At 45.8% G+C, this 24,021-nt stretch overlaps 1 protein-coding gene across 1 annotated transcript in view; it reads right to left on the reverse strand.

The window, feature by feature from the left end:
- LOC122920078 (5-hydroxytryptamine receptor 3A-like) overlaps positions 1-24,021 on the reverse strand; it is a 53,461-nt gene that overhangs the window by 13,578 nt on the left and 15,862 nt on the right. The window contains exons 4-5 of the mRNA XM_044269288.1: positions 17,561-17,605; positions 819-928 (exon numbers count right to left, since the gene is read on the reverse strand). Coding sequence (XP_044125223.1) covers positions 819-928; positions 17,561-17,605 — 155 coding nt within the window. The remainder of the gene's footprint in view (positions 1-818; positions 929-17,560; positions 17,606-24,021) is intronic.

Genomic DNA, 24,021 nt, shown 5'->3' on the forward strand with positions numbered 1-24,021 from the left:
AAAAAACGTAATGTAAGCGAATGTGTGCAAGAGGCCGTACATTGATAGGCTATAATGCATTGGTATACAAGGTATACCACTGTATTATAACAGCCATGGTTCCTAGTGAGACTAAGGCTACTTTCACACTAGCGTTCGATCGGATCCGTTCTGAACGGATCCGATCATAATAATGCAGACGGAGGCTCCGTTCAGAACGGATCCGTCTGCATTATATTGGCATATAAAAGCTAAGTGTGAAAATAGCCTCGGACGGATCCGTCCAGACTTTCAATGTAAAGTCAATAGGGGACGGATCCGCTTGAAGATTGAGCCATATTGTGGCATCTTCAAACGGATCCGTCCCCATTGACTTACATTGTAAGTCTGGACGGATCCGCACGCCTCCGCACGGCCAGGCGGACACCCGAACGCTGCAAGTTATATGTATCCCAAACCATTGTCACTAAAAAGTACAATTCACCCCTCAAAAAATAAGCCCTCATACTGCTACATTGACATAAAAAAAAAAGAGTTAAGGCCGTGAAAAAAAAAAAAAAACAGCCATCCAGTGTCTTATTCCAGTGCAAAGAGGAATATTTTTGCCTTTCTGGAAAACATTTAGTGCGGCCTCTTACTCCATGAACTATATGTGATGCCAGGATGCTGCGCCATAAAACTCAGCCCTGGCGCCAAAACATGCATGGAGGGGGCGGGTGTGACAGAAAGGGATTCCCACCAGTCAGAGTCTGTCCTCCAAATAGACCATGGGCGTCTATTTTCTGAAAAACCTTTGACGCTTTAAAAGGTATTGATAAAAATAACTGTCATACACTTACATTTCATAGATGTATATGTCTGGTTGCCAAAACTGTTCACCAAGAGTCACCATGTACTTAATTTTGCAAAAGTCTTCTGGTTCCCACTTTATGAATTCATTTTCCCATTCCTGAACAGAAATCATAGGTCTAAGCACACAGAAAGTTTTATAATCACAAGAACAAAAAAATTAAAAGGCTTTTCTATTGGATATATGCAGTGTGTCCAGGAAGGGAGAGGAGTGGAGGATAAGAGGTGGTAGCAATGAACGGAAGTAGTAACTACTTATAGTGGCGGTCCTCACACTGGAGCTTCCTGGGGCCATGTGGTGATGGGAGGAATGTACCCTTTCCTTCCCCAGGGAACACCCTGGATTTAGGTGGAGTCTCCTGTCTGGTGCTGGTTTGGGGTGCCCTTGGAGTTGATGGAGTATTGCAGCGTGCAAGGCAGGACTCACGGTGGAGAGGTAGCATGTAGCCATGCAAGTGTTGGTGCACTCAAGCATGCGGCTGGTTTTAGTAGGTAACGGATGAAAAGCTTTACTGGCAACTTCAGTAGTTCATAACCAACATTTGAGGTGGTAAAATCAGGGCATATAAGCCCCTCCCTGAGAATGCCCCAAACCCACCTAAAAACACCCACTTGTGGGCAGGGTTTGTATTAGCCACATACATTTTCGGCCCGGAGCAGCACAAATTTGCCGGGACTGTCACTGACTGGCAGCGATGCATGTTACGGAGGCAGCTTTCTCAAAGGCTGTGTATAGGGGGTGCAGCTGGTATACAGTCCCTCTGACAGATAACTGTTTGGTCAAAGAAGTGCAATTTCTCTCTCTAAATAACTCTGTTTCTCTGCCTACAATGTTCTCAGTAGCTCTGCAATACCCTCTGCAGGAGCAGTCAAGTAACAGTCTGTCTCTTAAAGAGTCTCTGTACGTTAACACAATTTCAGTAAGCCTAAATATGAAGTAAGCCTAGTGAAGGTTAGAGCTGCGTCCGGCATATGGACTTCACAAGCACAAGTGACCATGAGTAGAGATGGCCTTGCGGTTTGCCTAGCAGTTGTTTCACGGCAAACTTTTCGTGTTCGCGATTCGCCGAACATGCGAACATATGGAGAAATTCGCACCCGCCATATTCTTTTACATTATGAAGAACTTTGACCCAGAGGATAGATCATCAGTTAAAACAAAGCGCAGAACCCCTTTAACTTTAATAATTTAATTTATTTTCATTTTGAGGGATATCTTTTCTATTCACACATCCGCAAAATGGGTCTGCATCCGTTCAGCAATTTTGCGGAACGGGTGCAGACCCATTCATTTTCAATGGGGCCGAAATGTGCTGTCCACATCCGCATTTGCACTTCCGCATCCATGCTTCCGTTTCCGCAAAAAAATAGAACATGTCCTATTCTTGTCCGCAATTGCAGACAAGATTAGGCATTTTCTATTATAGTGCCGGTGATGTGCGGTCTGCAAATTGTGGAATGCACATTGCCGGTGTCCATGTTTTGCGGATCTGCAAAACACTTACGGACGTGTGAATGGACCCTCATAGTAAAATTATTAAAGGTTACGTTTTATCTTTATGTACAGTTGCAAGAAAAAGTATGTGAACCCTTTGGAATGATATGGATTTCTGCACAAATTGGTCATAAAATGTGATCTGATCTTCATCTAAGTCACAACAATAGACAATCACAGTCTGCTTAAACTAATAACACACAAAGAATTAAATGTTACCATGTTTTTATTGAACACACCATGTAAACATTCACAGTGCAGGTGGAAAAAGTATGTGAACCCCTAGACTAATGACATATCCAAGAGCTAATTGGAGTGAGGTGTCAGCCAACTGGAGTCCAGTCAATGAGATGAGATTGGAGGTGTTGGTTACAGCCGCCCTGCCCTATAAAAACACACACCAGTTCTGGGTTTGCTTTTCACAAGAAGCATTGTCTGATGTAAATGATGCCTCGCACAAAAGAGCTCTCAGAAGACCTACGATTAAGAATTGTTGACTTGCATAAAGCTGGAAACGGTTATATAAGTATCTCCAAAAGCCTTGCTGTTTATCAGTCCACGGTAAGACAAATTGTCTATAAATGGAGAAAGTTCAGCACTGCTGCTTCTCTCCCTAGGAGTGGCCGTCCTGTAAAGATGACTGCAAGAGCGCAGCACAGACTGCTCAATGAGGTGAAGAAGAATCCTAGAGTGTCAGCTAAAGACTTACAAAAGTCTCTGGCATATGCTAACATCCCTGTTAGTGAATCTACGATACGTAAAACACTAAACAAAAATGGATTTCATGGGAGGATACCACAGAGGAAGCCACTGCTGTCCAAAAAAAACCCATTGCTGCATGTTTACAGTTTGCACAAGAGCACCTGGATGTTCCACAGCAGTACTGGCAAAATATTCTGTGGACAGATGAAACCAAAGTTGAGTTGTTTGGAAGAAACACACAACACTATGTGTGGAGAAAAAGAGGCACAGCACACCAACATCAGAACCTCATCCCAACTGTGAAGTATGGTGGTGGGGGCATCATGGTTTGGGGCTGCTTTGCTGCGTCAGGGCCTGGACGGATTGCTATCATCGAAGGAAAAATGAATTCCCAAGTTTATCAAGACATTTTGCAGGAGAACTTAAGGCCATCTGTCCACCAGCTGAAGCTCAACAGAAGATGCAACAGGACAACGACCCAAAGCATAGAAGTAAATTAACAACAGAATGGCTTAAACAGAAGAAAATACGCCTTCTGGAGTGGCTCAGTCAGAGTCCTGACCTCAACCCCATTGAGATGCTGGGGCATAACCTCAAGAAAGCGATTCACACCAGACATCCCAAGAATATTGCTGAACTGAAACAGTTCTGTAAAGAGGAATGGTCAAGAATTACTCCTGACCGTTGTGCACGTCTGATCTGCAACTACAGGAAATGTTTGGTTGAAGTTATTGATGCCAAAGGAGGTTCACATCCAAGGGTTCACATACTTTTTCCACCTGCACTGTGAATGTTTACATGGTGTGTTCAATAAAAACATGGGAACATTAAATTCTTTGTGTGTTATTAGTTTAAGCAGACTGTGATTGTCTATTGTTGTGACTTAGCTGAAGATCAGATCACATTTTATGACCAATTTGTGCAGAAATCCATATCATTCCAAAGGGTTCACATACTTTTTCTTGCAACTGTATATTCTAATGGATTGCCTTCCTCGTACAATGTTATAATATACTTTCTATGTTAGAAAGTATATGCAGCGTCCCACTCAGGACACGTGGGAACTGCAAAAATTACTGTGAAACGGCATTATCATATTGCATGTCATTTTGTATTACAACACCTGTTGTATCCCTGTTCATAGGCTGGTTTGGTGTAATTTATACATCCCACCACTAGATGGGGATAGCACTTAGGTCATAGCGCTCAGGATAGCGCTCGTTCTCTGCTGGCCCTGTCTGCATTCAAAATCTGGCGCCTGCGCCATACCTGTCTTCAGTCGGCGCAGGCGCACTGAGGGGAGGACGCTCGCTTGGCCGCTCCATCCTCAATGCGCCTACGCCGATGACGTCACATCTACACCCGCAGGCGCACTGAGGAAGGAGCGGCCGAGTGAGCGTCCTCCCCTCAGTGCGCCTGCGCCGACTAAAGACAGGTACCAATATACTTTCTTTATAGTGCATTTGGGTACTGTATAGTGCATTTGCGCATGCGCATACGCAAAAATTATATTGCCGATATTTTGCATTGAAAAAAATAATGACTGGAGATCGCAAATTCGAATAATACATCTGGTATGTCACTGTCCATGTTGTGGGACTATTTGTGCACTTCTAGTAATTATTTCTTGGCTGCAAATATGAGCTGAAGGTTTTTCAGGTTCGCCTGCCATTAAAATGAATGGGACCCGCCGCGAACTTGTGGTTTGATCGAGTTCGCGCGATCGCGTTCGTGAAACCGTCCCGGGAGATGTTCGTCCATCACTAATTATATACAGTGATACTGTAGGAAATGGACGAAGCGGCTGCCAGGCCTCATCTGAGAGATAACGTTGTCTATATTTATTAATGCATATGATAATATTATACAGTACATAAAAGTATATATATAGCACACAAATCCGAATCAAAAATATATATGGGTTGCCGTGCTAATATATCTAATATAAATTAAAATTAGACGTCATAGATAAAAAATGCAGGCCTGTAAATGCACAATAAAATAAAATACAATGAGATGCTAAAATAGCTGCTGAGAATACACAGTAGATTACAATACTGGTTGTTGCGAGCTAAATCAAATAGCTTATGAAGGCCAGAGAAATATTGCAAATAAGCAGAGTCCGTCCAATTCGCAGATTGGAGTAGGTGGATAATAAATCTGGGATGGATCTGGTGGATCTGGTGTTGTTAGATAGACTCCTCCTTGGTCTCAAAACCATATGTAAAGAGAAAGGAAACGCAAGGAAACGCAATAGAACCGCAATGCAAGGAGGAGTCTATCTAACAACACCAGATCCACCAGATCCATCCCAGATTTATTATGGAACCATCTTGGGAGTCACAGGAATAAAATCGCCCAGCCAGACAGATCAAACAAAGCCACTGAGGAAGAGGGCAGGATAGGCTTCGAAACGCGTCTGGCGTGGAGATTAAGAGACCTGGATCTGGCAATAACTGGCAAAATCAAAATAACAACATTGCTGTACTAGCCGTTGTTTGGAGAAAGCGCTTTCACGTAAAAGGAGCCCCAGACTTTTTGGCCATCGTCTGGCAATCAACGGAAAACATCAGGAAGCTGGTGAAATTAAATCCCCTGCACGGGTGCTGCGGGAGGCATGTGAAACGCCCACCACAGACAGAGGATTAGACCGTGAACCTGCTACAGGATAGACAGAGAAAGACCTCTGACCTGCAGCCGGACCTGTGTAACAGCTAGAACGGGCTATACGGACTTTATGCGCAGCAGTAAGGCATTACCGAAATTAGCAAGATAAAGCTCAAAATACTTGACTTTTGCCAATATATTCCTGTCAGGAAGATATCGGAGCCCAACAGGCACCACGTCACGGTTCTCAGCATGGCAAGGGGTCCTACCACTAAGCTACCTATGGTGTGAACAAGGTCTGAAGGTGATGTAATCCAGCTCACAGCCAAGCTTCCACACAACCGCATAGCAGGACAACTAATGCAATGTGAACAAAGCAAGACTGTGAGCCACACCCATATCAGACCATGTGATGGAGGTTACCAGGTGCAAAGGAGAGTGTTTGAATGCCAGGTAAAGGCACATACACTACATATAAAACAAGACAAAAACACAGAAATATAGTGGCAAATCTGGGGGAGCTGCTCAACCCCTAACACTGTAGCGTGTTTTTCATTGGGGGAGCAGCCCCACCGCATGTGGACCGCAGCAAACGACTATCCCCAGCAAAAAAAAATTTGCATACGGTGGAGGATGTCGGCGCGGTCCACATGCACCACAAAGGCATCCTACACAAAACGGAGCATTGTGCGGATGAAAATATAATCATATAAATCACAGAAGAAATGCACCAAACGGATATGCCACTGACTATACTGGCTAGTCATAAATGCAGATATTAAAAGCTGAGACTTTTGCCAATATATTCCTGTCAGGAAGATATCGGAGCCCATCATGCACCACCATCATGTGGACCGCGCCGACATCCTCCACCGTATGCAATTTTTTTTTTGCTGGGGATAGTCGTTTGCTGCGGTCCACATGCGGTGGGGCTGCTCCCCCAATGAAAAACACGCTACAGTGTTAGGGGTTGAGCAGCTCCCCCAGATTTGCCACTATATTTCTGTGTTTTTGTCTTGTTTTATATGTAGTGTATGTGCCTTTACCTGGCATTCAAACACTCTCCTTTGCACCTGGTAGCCTCCATCACATGGTCTGATATGGGTGTGGCTTACAGTCTGGCTTTGTTCACATTGCACTAGTTGTCCTGCTAGGCGGTTGTGTGGAAGCTTGGCTGTGAGCTGGATTACATCACCTTCAGACCGTGTTCACACCATAGGTAGCTTAGTGGTAGGACCCCTTGCCATGCTGAGAACCGTGACGTGGTGCATGATGGGCTCCGATATCTTCCTGACAGGAATATATTGGCAAAAGTCTCAGCTTTTAATATCTGCATTTATGACTAGCCAGTATAGTCAGTGGCATATCCGTTTGGTGCATTTCTTCTGTGATTTATATCAAAATACTTGACGCCATGAACCCCCCCTTTGCCTGTAGAATATTAGGTCTCCTCGTAGTCTTGTGAATAGATGACCCGGTGGACTCCAAATGTTGTACAAGGTATCCTTTAATCAATAAATCAGCTAGACGCGTTTCGGGGTGTAAAACACCCCTTTCTCAGGAGCAAAGCTCCTCTCATACTTGTAATGTAATGTCAGGAGTCCAGACTATAGGCAGGGATCCTCATGGGATTATAGTCATCCATGTTGGACTACTCAATGGTTTTGATGGGAATATAAGAAGGTCACATCACTGGGCAGAACTATTCGAGTATTAACATTCAGTTATTGGCCATGGTGATATTGCCATCCTGGGGAAAATCTGCCCAGGTTGGTAACTGGACCTAATTGGTCTGCAGGTTTGTCCAATTAGTGCTTGGATTGGGTATAGAAACAGATCAGGTGATTGGCAGTGACGTCCTCAGGGCTGGGACTTTTGCTTCTTCTCGATCCTGACAGCAGAAAGTGAGGTCCAAGCTTTCTGTGGCGCCAGATGTGATGTCATTAACTGAAGCCTTCATCAGGTGCATCTGTTATTGATTCTAGGGCAGTGGTGGTGGAGATGGTTTCTCTGCAAGTTCAGGAGCAAGTTTCTTCACCTGCATTGCGGTCTAGTTTCAGGGATGTAGTTTTTACTGCTGGGGTTGCTGCATGTCAAGTTCTTGATTCTCTGGATATTGCTGTTGGAGATCCTGTTTCTCCTGCGGATTTAACAAGCCTTTTGCCATTGAAAGGTCTTGCCTGAGATGTGACACCTCCTACAGTTAATCTTCTTGCAGGCAGTTTTCCTTCCACATCTTCTGCAGGAGCTGCTGCACCAGTGGTGAGCCCAGGATCTTTGAATGCAATGCCTCAACAGGGTGTGTTGCAGCAAATTTACTTATCCCAATATTGTCGCAAGGTGTGAATACGTTACAAGCTGGTTCTTCCACCCTGCCCCCTCCTTCTCCCCTTCTTTCCGCTTCGCATTTACTGGAAAAGAGCATTGACTCCTTGGTTAAGGCTACTTTCACACTAGCGGCAGGACGGATCATGACGGATCAGACAGGCTGTTCACCCTGTCGGATCCGTCCTGCCGCTATTTCACCGTGCCGCCGGACTGCCGCTCCGTCCCCATTGACTATAATGGGGAAAGGGGGCGGAGCTCCGGTGCAGCACAGCAGTGCATAGCGAGAGGCAGCTGGACTAAAAGTACTGCATGTCCGACTTTTTAGTCCGGCGGCCTCTCAAGCGGCAGTCTTTGAGATGCAGGAAAGCAGACTTAACTTCAGGGGTCCACTTCTTTGCATCCACCCCTTTCTTCATCAGAGCAGAAATAGGAGCTGTGAGGGAAGAGAAGTTTGGGATGAACTGTCTATAGAAGTTGGCAAACCCCAGGAACCTTTGAATGGCACAGAGACCTTGAGGACGAGGCCAATTCAGGACGGCTGAGATCTTGTCGGGGTCCATTTGCAGACCAGAGCAGGAAACAATGTATCCCAGGAAGGGTAAGGGTCAATTCACACGTCCGTTGTTTCTTTCCTGATCTGTTCCGTTTTTTGCGGAACAGATCTGGACCAGATCTGGACCCATTCATTTTCAATGGGTCCTGAAAAAAAACGGACAGCACAATGTGTGATTTTTTTTCAGGACCCATTGAAAATGAATGGGTACAGATCTGGTCCAGATCTGTTCCGCAAAAAACGGAACAGATCAGGAAAGTAACAACGGACGTGTGAATGGACCCTAAGGTGGACTGCTCAAAGACACACTTTTTGAGCTTAGCGTACAGACCATTCTCCCTTAATCGCTGCAAAACCAGACGCACTTGCTTCCGGTGAGTGGTCAAGTTGGGGGAATAGATGAGAATATCATCGAGATACACTACTACACAGTTGTACAACAGGTCCCGGAAGATATATCGTTCACAAATTCTTGAAAAACTGCCTGAGCATTGCATAGGCCGAACGGCATGACCAGGTACTCATAGTGGCCATCACGGGTATTAAACGCCGTCTTCCACTCATCGCCTTCATGTATTCGTATCAGGTTATACGCTCCACGCAGATCCAACGTAGAAAATATCTGGGCGGCTCGGATACAGTTGAACAGTTCACAAATCAGAGGCAGAGGGTACTTGTTCTTGACCGTGATCTAATTCAGCCCATGATAATCTATGCACGAACGGAGTGACCCATCTTTCTTGGCCACGAAGAAGAAACTTGCTCCCGCCAGAGAGGTAGACTTTTGGATAAATCCACTGTTGAGGCTTTCCTTAACATAGCCTGAGTCTCGGGCGGAGATTATGGATAAGCCCTTCTGCGAGGCGGAGAAGTCCCAGGTAGAAGATCAATCGGGGAGTCATAAGACCGATGAGGTGGTAACATTTCAGCCCTCTTCTTACAGAAAACGTCCTCATATGCCCCATATTGCGGAGGCAGACCTGACAGTTTCATAGGGACCGGACGAGGAGACATTGGGCGAACCACAGACACAGGAAGTATGGCACTGAGGACCCCAGCGGAGAATATCCTCCGTATGCCAGTCTAAGATGGGAGAATGCTGCTGTAGCCAGGGTAATCCCAGGAGCACTGGGCCCGTGGAATCCGACAGGACATAGAAATATATTTCTTCAGAATGTAGCACCCTGACTTGGAGTTCAACAGGAGCAGTGATGAACTGAATAGGTCTGGGCAGGGGTTGTCCATTTACAATAGTTGCTACCAGAGGTTTCGCCAGAAGAGTAGTGGATAACTGGCACTGGGTCACCAGGGCTTGATTAACAAAATTTCCGGCTGTGCCGGAATCCAGGAAGGCAGGTACAGATATACTGGTTTTCCCAGAGGACAAGACTACAGGAACAAGAAGTTTGGGAGAATTGTCTTTTACCTAGGGTCACTCCTCCCATAGAGCCTAGACACAGAAGTTCTGCCTTCTGGGGACAGGTACGAACAACGTGACCCTTTCCGCCACAGTAGAGGCACAAGTTTTCTGCTCGCCGCTTTCCACCTGCATAGGCTCTTCAGGCAGAACCACAGCAGGAGTCTGAACAGTCCTCTGGAAGACAGGTGCGAGTCTAGATGTCCGCCTCACCCTTGCGGCTTGAGAGAAACGTTCTCGAAATCGCACGTCAATATGTGTGGCCAATGAGACCAAAGCGTCCAGAGACACAGGAAGGTCCATTCCCGCAAGTTCATCTTTAATACGGTCACTAAGACCCTCCCAGAATACGGCTTGTTGGGCTTCATCATTCCAGGACAGTTCTGCGGACAGAGTATGGAACTGAATTGCGTATTGTCCCACTGTCATTGCGCCTTGACGCAGATGAAGGAGCGCAGAGGCTGCAGATGAGGCACGACCTGGTTCCTCAAACACCGTACGGAAGACAGTTAGGAAGGTCTGGAGGTTTGCAGTCTCAGGTCCGCTTCGCTCCCATATAGGATTAGCCCAGTCTAGAGCCTCTCCAGAGAGCAGAGAGACTATGAAAGCTACTTTCGCTTGGTCAGACTGGAACTTGTCTCCATGTAGCTTAAAGTGGATCAGACACTGATTCAGGAATCCTCTGCAGGCTTTCGGATCGCCACTGTAGCGTGGAGGCAAAGACAGCTGGACAGCAGTTATGCCGTGGTGTGAATACAATGCATCAGGATTTGCAGGAGTTGCTGGGACTTGTGGTATGGCAGGAGCAGGTGTAGATAGCGCGTCCAGACGGTCGGATATCATGTTCAGACACTGCAGCAGGACATCTTGGCGTTCGCTCTGGCGTTGTAGCTCTTGGTATAAATCTTGCACCAGAGGCTTGGGCTTGCCAGCGGGGTCCATGGCCTGAGCAATCTGTAACACTCCAACGGGTGTGGACCCGCTGTGCCACTTACCGGTTTGGCTTTGGGCCAAACTTGGGAGCGGAATCTAAGTGTTCCCCTGGTCTTCACCCTTTATCCTGCTCCAGGATGCGGAAGCTGGTCTTAGCTGCAGGGGAGACATCAGGTCACTACAGCAAGAATGGTCCCGGCTAAGTGGCAGCTGGCCGAACAGGCCAGAACGCCCCAGTGCAAGCACCGGGGATACAGGCAGGTGGAGCGAGCTGTCGCTGGATGGAAGAAGCGCAGCAGCAGAGTCAGATGAAGCAGAGCTGAGTTAGTGATTAAGCAGAGCTGGAGCTGTTAAAACATCAGAGCTAAATAGCTCACAAACAGCAGAGCTGAATAGCTCAGGTGCAGCAGGTGTAACAAGCTGAACAGCAGGCAGAGGCGTGGTCGATAATCCGGATCATACACTTTAGAGCAGCGAGGTACAGGAGGATTAAGCAGAGACAAGGTCAGGATACAGGCTAAGGTCGGAAGCAGGATAACAACACAGGAACAATGAGCTGGAACCTTCGCTGTAGAAAACTACAATATTGCTCAGGCATCACAGGAAGGGGGAAGCACCTTGGAAGGGGGAAGCACCTTATAAAGGTGGCGCCTGGCCAGGATTGGAGAGAAGGCGGAATCAGGGGCGTGCAAGAACCCTTAAAGAAACAGGACACTTGCGGCTCCTACAAGGTGCAACTGAAGCTGTCGCCGCCTGCGACAGTACAGAAAAGTGGGTCCGGAGCCTGCAGCTTAGAGGAGGAGCCTTGTGTGCAGTTCGACTGAGGTACATAGCAGAATGCGCTGCACGCTGGCGGCTGCCAACTGCCATTATTACAGTAGTAAAGTCAGTTTAGGAGGTTCTCTGACATTTCTGTAGGCCTTGAAGTATAAAGAAACAAAGGTAATTCCTGTTCGTGATGCCAAAAATTACAACGGGCACCTCCCTCTAGGGCCCTCTATAACGCGACCCAGGTGTAGGAAATGTCGAGTGGTATAGTGCGGCCTAAAATGTCTCTTTATGTGTGTCACGGTGCTCCTGCCTGGATACAGCTGGACCCCAGGCTTTGGCTCCGAAGCAATAAATAGGGAGAATAATTGAGGGATAAAAGAATACCTTGAGTCCAGACCTTGAGATGAAGTTCAATGGCAGCTTTACTTTGCATAAACGTTCTCAAAAATGATTTACAGACTTTGTCTTGGTTCCAGCAGGCTTTAGCATGAAACTGGCAGGCAAATCCATTCTGCTATATCTGTTTCTCTCTGACTCTGCTGTACTGACAGGCTGGCTGTATAACTCAGCTCCTTCTGTATGCTGCACTTCACTTTGTAGTCTGACTCTAGGTTATGCCAGGGAACTTTCCTCCTGGCTCCTGAGGCTTCAAGCTTTGGCCTTCATGGCCAGCAGACCTGGGGGTTGGCTAGACTGAAGCTAACTGGTCCTCACCCTTCCTGCAGGAAGTAGTACAAGCCCACTTCTCTCCAGAGGGGGAGGGGGGGAGGGTTAGAATAGAATGGGACGTTTAATTTCCTTTAAGTACAGCTCTGCCATGTTTGCTGCCACCTGCTGGTGAACCAGGCACATTACATGAACATAACAGTTGCAAACAGATTAGGAATGCACATTGTGGAAGACACACATAAGATAACATTAAATTAGCCCATTAGAGATAGTAGCAGGTTGCAGGAGTGGTAACACCACTCTGGGGTGTTACATAAGTATGGTTACCTAATAAAACCCTTGGCCAAAATATTTCCAATTAATCTGCAAATTGAGTCTGCTATTTATTTTGAAGTTTGATTATGGAATTGTTCTATATTCAGGGCAGCTCTACTAATAGCCGTTTTGAAGAGGTAATGTAGATTACATTAATTTCTTCCAGTTTTATGAGGATGATACCTCACATAATAGCAGACCTGGTACATCTGTTACTTTAAATTGTGCATTTTAAAGTGGTTTTCCAAGAGTTTTTTTTTAATTTTTATTTACTAATGAACTGTCCTCTGGATAGATCATCAGTATCTGATCGGTGGGGGTCTGACACCCTGGACCCTTGCTGATCATCTGTTTGAAAAAACTGTGGTATCACAGAGCACAGTGCTGTACATTGTATAGCAGCTGTGCCTGGTATCGCAGCTCAGCTCTATTCACTTCAATGGCCATGTGACCAATTAACGCAATGTCAAATAGCCTTGGCAAAGCTGCGAGAAGGCCGTGGTGCTACTGCGAGCACTGGTGCCTTCTCAAACAGCTGATCGGTGTTGGACTCCCACAGATCAGATACTGATGAGCTATTCTGAGGACTTATTAAAATATTTTCGGATCTTCCCTTGTTCACTGTTTTTGAGACTTTTCTAAAAGGGAGTGTGGCATAGGCGTGAAGCAAAAAATCTATGCTGAGTTATCGTAGATTTCTGGTTAGGCGCACAGATTGCAGGAAGAGGCATGCTCCTCGTCATAAATTAGGCGCATCCTTCAGCAGAGAAGAGGATATTAAGAAATCGCCAGTCTTTATAAATCTCCCCCAAATAGTTTAGACGGAGGGGTTTTCACGACCAAACCGAGTCTCAACGTTTTTAACTCACTCCATTTTTACCTTTTTTGAGGAAGCCATGAGCGGCTCCAGTGTATTTCAGAATGAGACTAGCAGTATTCATGTTAAAATATTTCCTAAGAGGCAAACTCCTCATTGCCCCTATGTGAAAACTTGCTCCAACCAGCTTTATTTGTAAGAGCATGTGTCAACTCCATTGTGCTCTTTTATATACATATTTCTCCTCAATGGTTGTCTCAGAATTCTGCTATAATTGATGAAATTTTGGAGCTCTCCTTGTTGTGAATTATAACTTCTTCAGAAGTTTTCTGTGGGGACATACCACAGAAATGGACGGCTCTACAAAGTGAGTGCCCACCATTCCCACCGGAAAAAAACTTCTGAGGGAAGTACTTGCTCTTGTGAGACTTCCTCCGAGACTTCTCACCGATAGCTTGTGCTAGGTGGCTGCCTTCCGAAGAACAAATATGAATTACCTTGCACTGGTTTGCATTATCCAGCACTCTCCTTGCAATGGCCGCTCTACCTCTTCTTAACTTAAATTCCTCCCTTAGAGGTTGGTCTTTGCTCAGTCTACTGTATCTCTGCTTGCTCTGTCTGCGGCTGTTCTTTCTCTCTAGTAGACTCTCCAACTCCAGACTAAATACACAGCAGCTTCTGAAAGAACTAGGGTGGAGCCAGCCTACACCTAGTAATCGCATACCAACTGAAGCAGAGAGCTGTTTCCTGCCTATTCACATAGCTTTTGGGAACGGAATACACAAGCCAAGTGCATTAAGCCTGTATGTGGTGAGCTGCCAGCACACTGCATATATTTCTCATTTTCATGTTTAAAGTAACAGTCCAGGCAAGGCAGGTACACTTGTGTCGTGTACCACTCCTTCAAGGCCTGCACTACTTTTCCAGAGTGTTACTGTAAAACTACAGATTTTCTTCTATTCTATGAATTACTTTATTCCACAACCTAAAGCTAGATGGAAATAATTCTGTGATTAAAAAGACACCGATGAGCCATAACAATTAATTAAAGGGAATCTGTCACCAGTGACCTCAAACTGTTTGCATAGCTGTGGTTCACCTGATTAAAACGCTGTTTTTCTTTTGTTGATCTGAGTCCCAATTCCCGAGTTATGATATGTTCTCTTAACATGCAAATCGGACTTTCGGTGCAATGAGGGCATCACTATTGCTCTTGTTACACCCAAGCTCAACTCATTTCTGTGGTCAGCCATTCTTTGGCTGCTTTGCCACTGCAAGGCTCTGTCAATCAAAGCAGCCAGTGAGAGGCTGGCCACAGAAAGAAGTGGCGCTTAGGCGCAATAAGAGCAATGGTGATGCTCTCATTGCACCAAAGTTGCATATTGAGAAAAAGTATCAGAAGGCCTTATTCACATGTCAGTGAATCATGGATGTGTGTGTTCCGTGTTCTGTCATCCAAGGTGGCTGCAAACGCTTTTGCAGACTATCTGATGTACATGAAGCAGTCTTCAGGGGAGATTGGAGAGGATAGGAGTGGTGGTAGTAATAATAATGGTAGTAGCTACGGCAGCAGTCCTCTCTCCATTGCTCCCCTGGGCAGTGCAGTGAGGTGAAGAGTTTCACCTTCGGGGCTCCTGCCTGGTGCTAGGTGGAGTATCCTTGGTGGAGATGAGTTTTGAGGGTACAAGGCAGGGTGATTCAATGATCAGGCCAACTTAACAGATGAAAAGTTCTGCACTTGAGAATAAAGATCAAATACAGCAGTCAAAGTTCTCAACAAACATGGATCGGCAGATTCACAATTTTGCAGTTTGCACAGTTCTTACAATACTCACTCTAGACCAATCTTCCTCACACTTCACTTTGCTCTCTAACTTTAGCGTCCAGAAATAGGGGTGTAACACTTCAGTTGCAGCTTTCTGCATGTGCAGACTCCCGAAGTCTTTTATCTACTGGACAAATTATCTGTGGAGTCCATAAGCCTTTCAGACAAGTTACCTCCACAGTGTTTTGTTCTCTCACCTCCTCTGAAAAATTGTATGATCCCCAAAAATGTCTTTTTTTTTTTTCTCACTTAAGCTGGTATAAAGCTTTCTCTGTATATCTGTCACGACCATGGTCATGGTCGTGACTCAGGATCCGCATGCAGTTGCCTGCGGTTTGGTTTTATTGTCAACCACATGGTGAGGGCTGCTGTATGTTGCCTCACGTGTGGTTGCCGCTGGTAACATGGTTGTACTTGGCAGTATAGCAGCCTGAGCTGTTGCTGGGCCGCTTGCTGTCAAGTGCATGCGGTAACTCCTGGTTGGGTGTGTGTGTATGTTATGCACTTTGTATGTCTGGTGTGCACGAGGTGTTATGTTAGGTGTGCACTGTGACACTTCCCTTCACTGTGGCTGCCCGTGGCAACGTTTGGTATGGTGTACATGTGGTGGCAGTGTCTCTGCCTTCTGGCTGACTCCCAGGACATGGTTTCCACGCATGTCGTTGCCTGCGATAACAGCTGCAGTGTCATGTTCATTTGGACACTTCCCATTTAAGTGGTTTCACTTCCCTGGTTGGTGTTGGAAGGGTTAATTCCCTCTCCTGTGTGTGTCTGTGTGGGTGTGGCCACTTTGGGCTATAAAGCCTCTTTGGAGATCTGAAGCTGAGGGGTTCTTCAGCCATGCTATGCTGGAGACATCCTCCTGGTAATTCAATCTGCCAGTGGGGGCCACCCTTGTGGTCATAAGTTTATGTGATGTTCACTTGATGTTTTCCTTTGTTATTCGGTGCAGCTATGGATCTGGGTTCCTGTGTGTGGATGTGTGTGTGCTGAGTTCATTTTGTATTGTGTGGACGTCAGCTTGCCAGCACAGGGATCCAGTCAGCAAGGCTGTGGCAGGTGGCTGGAACTAGTGCAGTTCACCTGCCATATCCATAGGACTGTTTGTGTTCCCTTCTTCCTTGCAGCTTGGCCAGTGAGACTCCTGTTCCTCCGTATTCAGAAGGAACAGGTCGTCTTACCCAGCACCTAGTTCAGGGATCGGCGGAGGGTGAGTAGGGATCCGAGGTTCCTGAGCATGGGCCCTCCTACCTTCAAGGTCGGCTCATGCAGCTAGGTGTTAGGGTCGGATTAGGGATGCGTTAGGAGGTGACCTGCTCCTTAATTCTTTTGTCCTGGCCGAGCAGCCATTAACATCTTCCGTCATCGCACGGCTGAGGGTTTTCCCCACCCTCAGCCGTGACAATATCTTTTCCTCCTCTCAGGCTGGTTCTTTCCCAGGGGTGTTTTGTGCTTTTGTGCACTTCACTGTCTCTCTCTCTCTAGTCACTTACTCTTCCCTTTGGGGAGGGTAACACGACTCCACCTACCAATGGTTACTACCGCCTGTTAAGTCCTTGTGAAAATTACATAGAGAATTCATAATATACATTTTAACCCTTTAAGCAGTGGACCATTGGTAGCCCAAGAAACTTTCTACTCATCCAGCCTTGGCCTCAAATTGGCCAAACCTGTTCATGTGGGCAGAGCTGGCCAATCCAAGGGCATCAGGAATTGTCTTGGGCTACCAAATGCGCATTGTGCAAAAGGCAGTCTGAGAAGCTGTCCCGCTAGCAGTATCTTGGCACTTCAGTCGCTGGCTGGGAATTTGTTACCCCTTGCAGAAGTTTCTTCCTCAGGTTCCCTTGTCTCTGTTATTTCCAAGCCCCCACTTTAGTAGAGAGGAGCTGCTACATAGTGAAATACTGAAGACCTGGACTGTAAGATGCAGGGTTTGGGGTGAAGAGCCTTGGTAATAGGAGGAAAAGCTGCCTGGGATTGCATCACCTTACAAGGATTTATCCTGGAACCATCACCCAGTTACTGACAGGAGTCCAGAGATTCAGATGATGTCACCAGTGTTGGTGAAGATTGCTCATGGTGAGCACCATTTCTTTGTGTTTTTGAGGTTTGCCCAGTACTGCTGCTCATCAAACCTCACCAACAATGAAAAGCAGAACTGAGCAATCATCTCCAACATGGAAACAGCAAGCTAACATTGGGCAGGTGGTTTTAATGATATGACTGATTGGTGTATGTAAGTACAATGACAAAGTAATTAGCATAAGATATGATGGGTGAAAGGTTAACTCTTTACTTACCATACTGAACCAGATATAGGTTACTAAAGATTGAAGACTTGTGTCCTGAAACAAGAAAAGAACACTTAATTACTTAAATAGTCAACAGTAAGTACTGTAGCATTTATGGTGTTAGCATGAAGCAAAATGTACATCAGGGTCCCCCAAATGATCACATGGAATGCTGGGAGTTGTAATTTTGAGGTGGCCGAGTTTAGAAACTACAGCTTTAAAAAGATGAATCTCTACATTTGTAGTATGTGCATAAAATACTGTAATATGATAATAAGTGTCCAATTTTGGGACCTTTGCTCACATTCAAGCGCAGTACCCTGTCATTAATTATGCAGATCGTCTGTACAGGTGGCTGTTCCTGCTATTACATCTGCAGGGGCCGGGTTTGGAGTGGCCCCAATGCTACGCTGGGTCTCCGCCGGACACTGTTGAGGTGTCACCACGTGTTGCTGCTCTCCAGAAGGGATGGTAAGGCGTAGTGCATCACAATGGGAAATGAGTCCAGAGAGTCGGGGTCTGCAGTAAACCAGTGTGCTTCTTTAGTGGAGGAACTTAAGTGAAAAAAAAATACAGGTAATGCACTGGGCTGGCTTCTCCAGTCTCTCTGGCAGAAGAAGGTTTTAGGCTATATTCACACGACCGTATGTGTTTTGTGGTCTGGAAATTGCAGATCCGCAAAAAAAAAAAAAAAAAAAACGGATGACATCCATAGGGCTACTCTGTGAACTTCTTATGCTGTTCCCACCCTCCCCACTTCATGACTGGGCCACTATTTAGCCTTTTTGGCTTGGCTGACATCATCATTTATTTGACCTTTATTCTTATCTGTCAGAAGGAAGGAAAAATGAGACGCACAACAGATCCTCTCTGTGTTGCAGCTGTAAGGCCTGTATGGTCCCATCAGAATTGGCTTATGATTTGGTAGCAAAAAGCAGGAGTGGGTACAAAACACAGAAGACATGCAAATATTCCGTTCACGTGTCATCCCTGTTTTGGATCCACTCCTGTTTTTTTGGGGGGCATTAGCAATACTGATGGATTACTGACCAAATGCTGAACGAGTGAATGCGGATGCTCAACAGACAGGATCCGTTTTTTGTGCTTTATTGTTCTGACGCATCAGTGGAAGGGCAAAATAAATAATCAGTGACGTCAACACAAATTTACTGCTGACACCCTCTCCACTCTGTCGGGGGGGCTCTACTTGCATAAGGCCCCTTGCAGACAAGCAAGTCCAGATTAGGTCCGGATGCGTTGCGAATGCGTTCAGTGAAAAATGTGCGATTTCACAAAACAAAATCATTCAGTTTGGCCTGCGATTGCGTTCAGTTGTTATCGCGCAGGTGCAATGCGATTTAATGCGTTTTGCACGCGCGTGATAAAGAACTGAAGGTATACAAACTCTCTTAGCAACCATCCATGAAAAACACATCGCATCCGCACTTGCTTGCGGATGCAATGCTATTTTCACGCAGCTCCATTCACTTCTATGGGCCAGTGTTGCGTGAAAATCGCTGAATATATAACATGCTGCGATTCTTAAGTTGTGCGTGAAAATCAACACACATGTACACAGCCCCATTGAAACGAATGGGTCCTGATTTCGTGCGAGCGCAATGCGGTTGCATCATGCATTGCACCCGCGCGGAATACTCGCTCGTGTAAAAGGGGCCTAAGCATGTAATAGAACAGGTTCTGTAGACATGTATGTGGAATCCGCTGACGACGGTGTAAAAGGAGTGTGCTTCTTCTTGACGCCAACATTGACCTGTAAGGCTGAGTTAATTCTTGAGTTATTTGGTCAGTTTTGGCCCCGTGACTGCCCAAATAAGTGAAGTGTGCAGTGATTCTAAGAGCGATGCCTGTCATCTACATGTCATACGGACTCACAGTATTATTTCACTACCAAAGCAGACTCCCTATGCGTGTTACTGCAAGGCACCGTCTTCTACACCACTACAAAGGCTCTCTGCAGCCAGGAAATAGCCGTTTTTTTATTAAATCTGCCGCGAATATATTGGGATCGAACCAAATTTTTTCAAAACAATTCAGCGAACCGGCGAATCGAATTTTTTAAAAATTCGCTCATCTCTAGTGATGACCTATCCTATCCAATATCTGATCGGCAGTGGTCTATCTTCTAGCACCCCCGCCAATCTGCTGTTTAACCGCCTCCGGACCGCCTAACGCAGATCTGCGGTCCGGAGGCGGCAGCTGGGCGCTCAACGACGCATCGGCGCGTCATCTCGCGATACCCGAGATTTCCTGGATTTGAAGGTAAGCGAGTGGATCTCCAGCCTGCCAGCGGCGATCGCTCACCGGCAGGCTGGAGATGTGATTTTTTTTTAACCCCTAACAGGTATATTAGAGCACCTTTCGGATTTCACAGGTCATTTTTTACACATTTTGATTTCAAACTACTTACCACACATTAGGGCCCCTAGAATTCCAGGGCAGTATAACTACCCCACAAGTGACCCAATTTTGGAAAGAAGACACCCCAAGGTATTCCGTGAGGGGCATGGCGAGTTCCTAAATTTTTTTATTTTTTGTCACAAGTTAGCAGAAAATTATGATTTATTTATTTATTTTTTTCTTACGAAGTCTTATATTCCACTAACTTGTGACAAAAATAAAAAATTCTAGGAACTCACCATGCCCCTCACAGAATACCTTGGGGTGTCTTCTTTCCAAAATGGGGTCACTTGTGGGGTAGTTATACTGCCCTGGCATTCTAGGGGCCCTAATGTGTGGTAAGTAGTTTGAAATCAAAATGTGTAAAAAATGACCTGTGAAATCCGAAAGGTGCTCTTTGGAATGTGTGCCCCTTTGCCCACCTAGGTGGCAAAAAAGTGTCACACATCTGGTATTGCCGTACTCAGGAGAAGTTGGGGAATGTGTTTTGGGGTGTCATTTTACATATACCCATGCTGGGTGAGATAAATATCTTGGCAAAACACAACTTTTCAAAAAAATTTATACAAAGTTGGCATTTGACCAAGATATTTATCTCACCCAGCATGGGTATATGTAAAATGACACCCCAAAACGAGTGACGTCACGACTAGTATCAACTAGCCTGGGCGTGGCTAAGCTCCATTCAAGTAACAGAGCTTAGCCCCGCCCACGCTAGTTGATACTAGTAGTGACGTCAGTGGGCCGGCGGTAAACAGTGAGAAGGCCGCGCCGCTGCTGGAGTGCCGCTGCCTTCTCAAACAGCTGATCGGCAGGGGTCCTGGGTGTCAGACCCCCGCCGATCAGGAGCTGATGATCTATCCAGAGGATAGATAATCAATTAAAACAAAGTGCAGAACCCCTTTAAGTGCAAGAAAGCTTTAATAAAAAAAATGTAAGCTACCCTCCACCTCATTCACTTTATCTGACTTCTGTGTTGGAAAAAGTGGAAAAGGTGCATCACAAATATAACGCCTAGAGATGAGAAAACCAGTTTATAACAAACCATGTTTGTTACGAAATTTGCATAACTTTGGCCTGCAGACAAACCCTAACCTTTTCAGGTTCGGCATAGCACCATTTTACTGCAGATGTCGGTGGGGAAAAGCACTAAGGAGGAAAAAGAAGGATGCTCACATGACCCTGAGAGGGAGTGGGGGAGGGGAGGACTTGCCTTGATTGGCGCACAGGCCAAGAGACAGCCTGTATGATCCAATCAGTGCTGCGGCAGGCAGGAAGGTGCGTTTTCAGAATTAGTAGCGTGCAAAAATATCCGTGAGCGATAGCGTGAAATATAAACCCGTGTTGTTTAATCACACAGTTCAAATAAAATAAAAAATTGTTTACGTTTTTAAAACCAGCATATACGTGCAGGGTAGCAGACAGAAAAAGTAGTACTAGTAGGCTGCAGTTGTCCTTGGTTTTGGAAAGGCAGAACACTATCGTTGAGAAGAAGGGGGTGAGATTGTGGATTGGATGGCTCACTGATCCTCTCAGTCGCAGCCGGATGACGTGGAGGTGACTTTAGAGTCATGGAGCCAGGGGTTACGGCATTCCTCCTGCTCCTTCTCCTTGCAGGCCAAGTGGAGTCCTTTCTGTGCTCACTTCACTTCCTAGTGGGGCACCTTCCTTTTTTCTAAGAAGTGGCAAGAAAACCCCAACCCACACTATGGCAGACAGTCAACAGTGTCTCCTTGATAACGACTTGTGTGAGAGCAGTACGCATTTGGCATGCCCTGAGTAAGGGATTCAAGAGGAGGCCGGAGATCCCATGCATAGCCGTGTTGGAGGGAGTAATAGTAGCATCCAAAGCCAAGACTTTTGGTATTGGGGCAGTGGCAGTTGGGGCAAATGCAGAGCAGGGGAGGGGGGCATGGAGGGCGAGGACTCAGATGACGATTGTGTGCTAGACAGGACCTGGGAGCCAGATCGGGTCGCTGAGGAGGAGGCAACAACAGTGGAGAAGGGTGGTGGAGGTGTAACACCCCAGAGTTGTGTTACTACACTCCTCTACCCCGCTACTATCTTTTAAGCACCTCTTACAATGTCATCTGATATAATTTACATTATGTCCTCCAGAAATATACATATAAAACTATGTTAAATGCAATGGTACATGCAATAATCCTGGTTACCAGCAGGTGGCATCATCATTGGCAGAGATAGTCTTAATGTTATGGCACTTCAGAGTGGAACATTCCTGTTCTATTCTGCCCCCTCCTTCTGGAGAGAGGTGGGCGAGTCCCTCTTCCTGCAGCAAGGGAGGGAAAAACCAGTTAGAGCCAGATACAGTTTATCCCCTGTTGGGAAAAGGAGGGTTTTAAGTAGTACTCTATCCTTAGGGAATAAAGCAGGGGCACGTCTCCGCAAGAGACGTGGTCATATACCCAGTCTGAGCACCTTCAGCTGTGCTGGATGAAGAGAGCAGAAACTACAGCCAAACTCCAGAGTTCCAGGAAGAAAACATCCCCTGAGAATCCATCTCTGAGATAAGTCCAGAGTCCTAGGAGAAGCCTATTCCTCCACAGATAGTCTGTCCTCACACAGCAGAAGTTACAGATAAGTCCAGAAGCTAATCCTGCCACAGTTACAGAGCTATCAAGCAGACGTTTATCCTGCAAGCTCCACATATAAAGCAGAAGTACTCATTCCTGCCAATCACTGCTAAAACCTGCTGGGACCAAGACACCAAGCTGTATACTGTTTGGATGCAAGTTATTTCAAGTAAAGCAACGTTTGAACTTCATCTAAAGGTCTGGACATCATTTACTCTGCAAAGTTCCTTTATTACTCCTACTGTCACTACACTTTATTGCAAGTGAGCCCGGAGTCCGGCCGTACCCAGGTAGGAGACACCGTGACACAACTACCATAAAACTGCAGAGACATTATAGGCCATTACACCACTCTGGTATTCCTAATCGGGGACGTGCGTTATAATACCTTGGAAGGGCCCTGGAATAGGACCCTGCACACTCTGCAACTGGCGTCACGACAAATACAGAATCTTATCCACCTTTACCTGGCCATTGCAGCGGCAGCAATAAAGAGCAGGGGCGACATACAGTACAGACCAAAAGTTTGGACACACCTTCTCATTCAAAGAGTTTTCTTTATTGTAGATTCTCACTGAAGGCATCAAAACTATGAAATAACACATGTGGAATTAATACATAACAAAAAAGTGTGAAACAACTGAAAATATGTCATATTCTAGGTTCTTCAAAGTAACCACCTTTTGCTTTGATTACTGCTTTGCACACTCTTGGCATTCTCTTGATGAGCTTCAAGAGGTAGTCTGTCCCCTCCGGACAACGCCCCATTATCACACTTGATCACAGGAACCCGAATAGCTCCATTTCCGCATTCAGACCTTTTGGGGCCAACGTGTCAAATTCAAAAATCCTCCGGGATTCTTGTCTAGACATACGGGTCACAGAGTTGCCACCTCTTTTCGAATGATATACCTTTTCAATCGCTGTAAAGCGCAGAGAGGTTGGGTCACAATTGTGGAAGACCTTAAAGTGTTTGGAGAGTGAGTGCAACTCATCTCCCTTCAAGATCTTCAACACGTGCTCCCTCACTCTCTTTTTTAGGGGCCTTTTTGTTCTGCCTACATATTGTTTACGGCATGAACATTCGAGGAGATATATGACATTCTGGGAGTCACAAGTTAGTGTTTCCCTAATCGCAATCTCAAAATCATTTTGAGAAGATTTGACCTTTGTAGTCTTTTTGGGAAAAGATGTGCCTTTACAATTCAAACACCTTCCACACCAAAAAAAAACTTTTGTTGTCATCCACATAGAACCCGTTGGGGTCTTCTGTTGTTTAATAGTGGGAGCTATTCTCGATGCTAAATTATTAGCTTTGGTATATGTTATTTGTGGGGATTCTGTGAGGAAAGGGCCCAGGAGCTTGTCTTCTAATAGGAAATGCCAATATTTTTAGAATATGACATATTTTCAGTTGTTTCACACTTTTTTGTTATGTATATAATTCCACATGTGTTA

Source organism: Bufo gargarizans, chromosome 10 (genome assembly GCF_014858855.1).
Source record: "Bufo gargarizans isolate SCDJY-AF-19 chromosome 10, ASM1485885v1, whole genome shotgun sequence".
Lineage (NCBI taxonomy): Eukaryota > Metazoa > Chordata > Amphibia > Anura > Bufonidae > Bufo > Bufo gargarizans.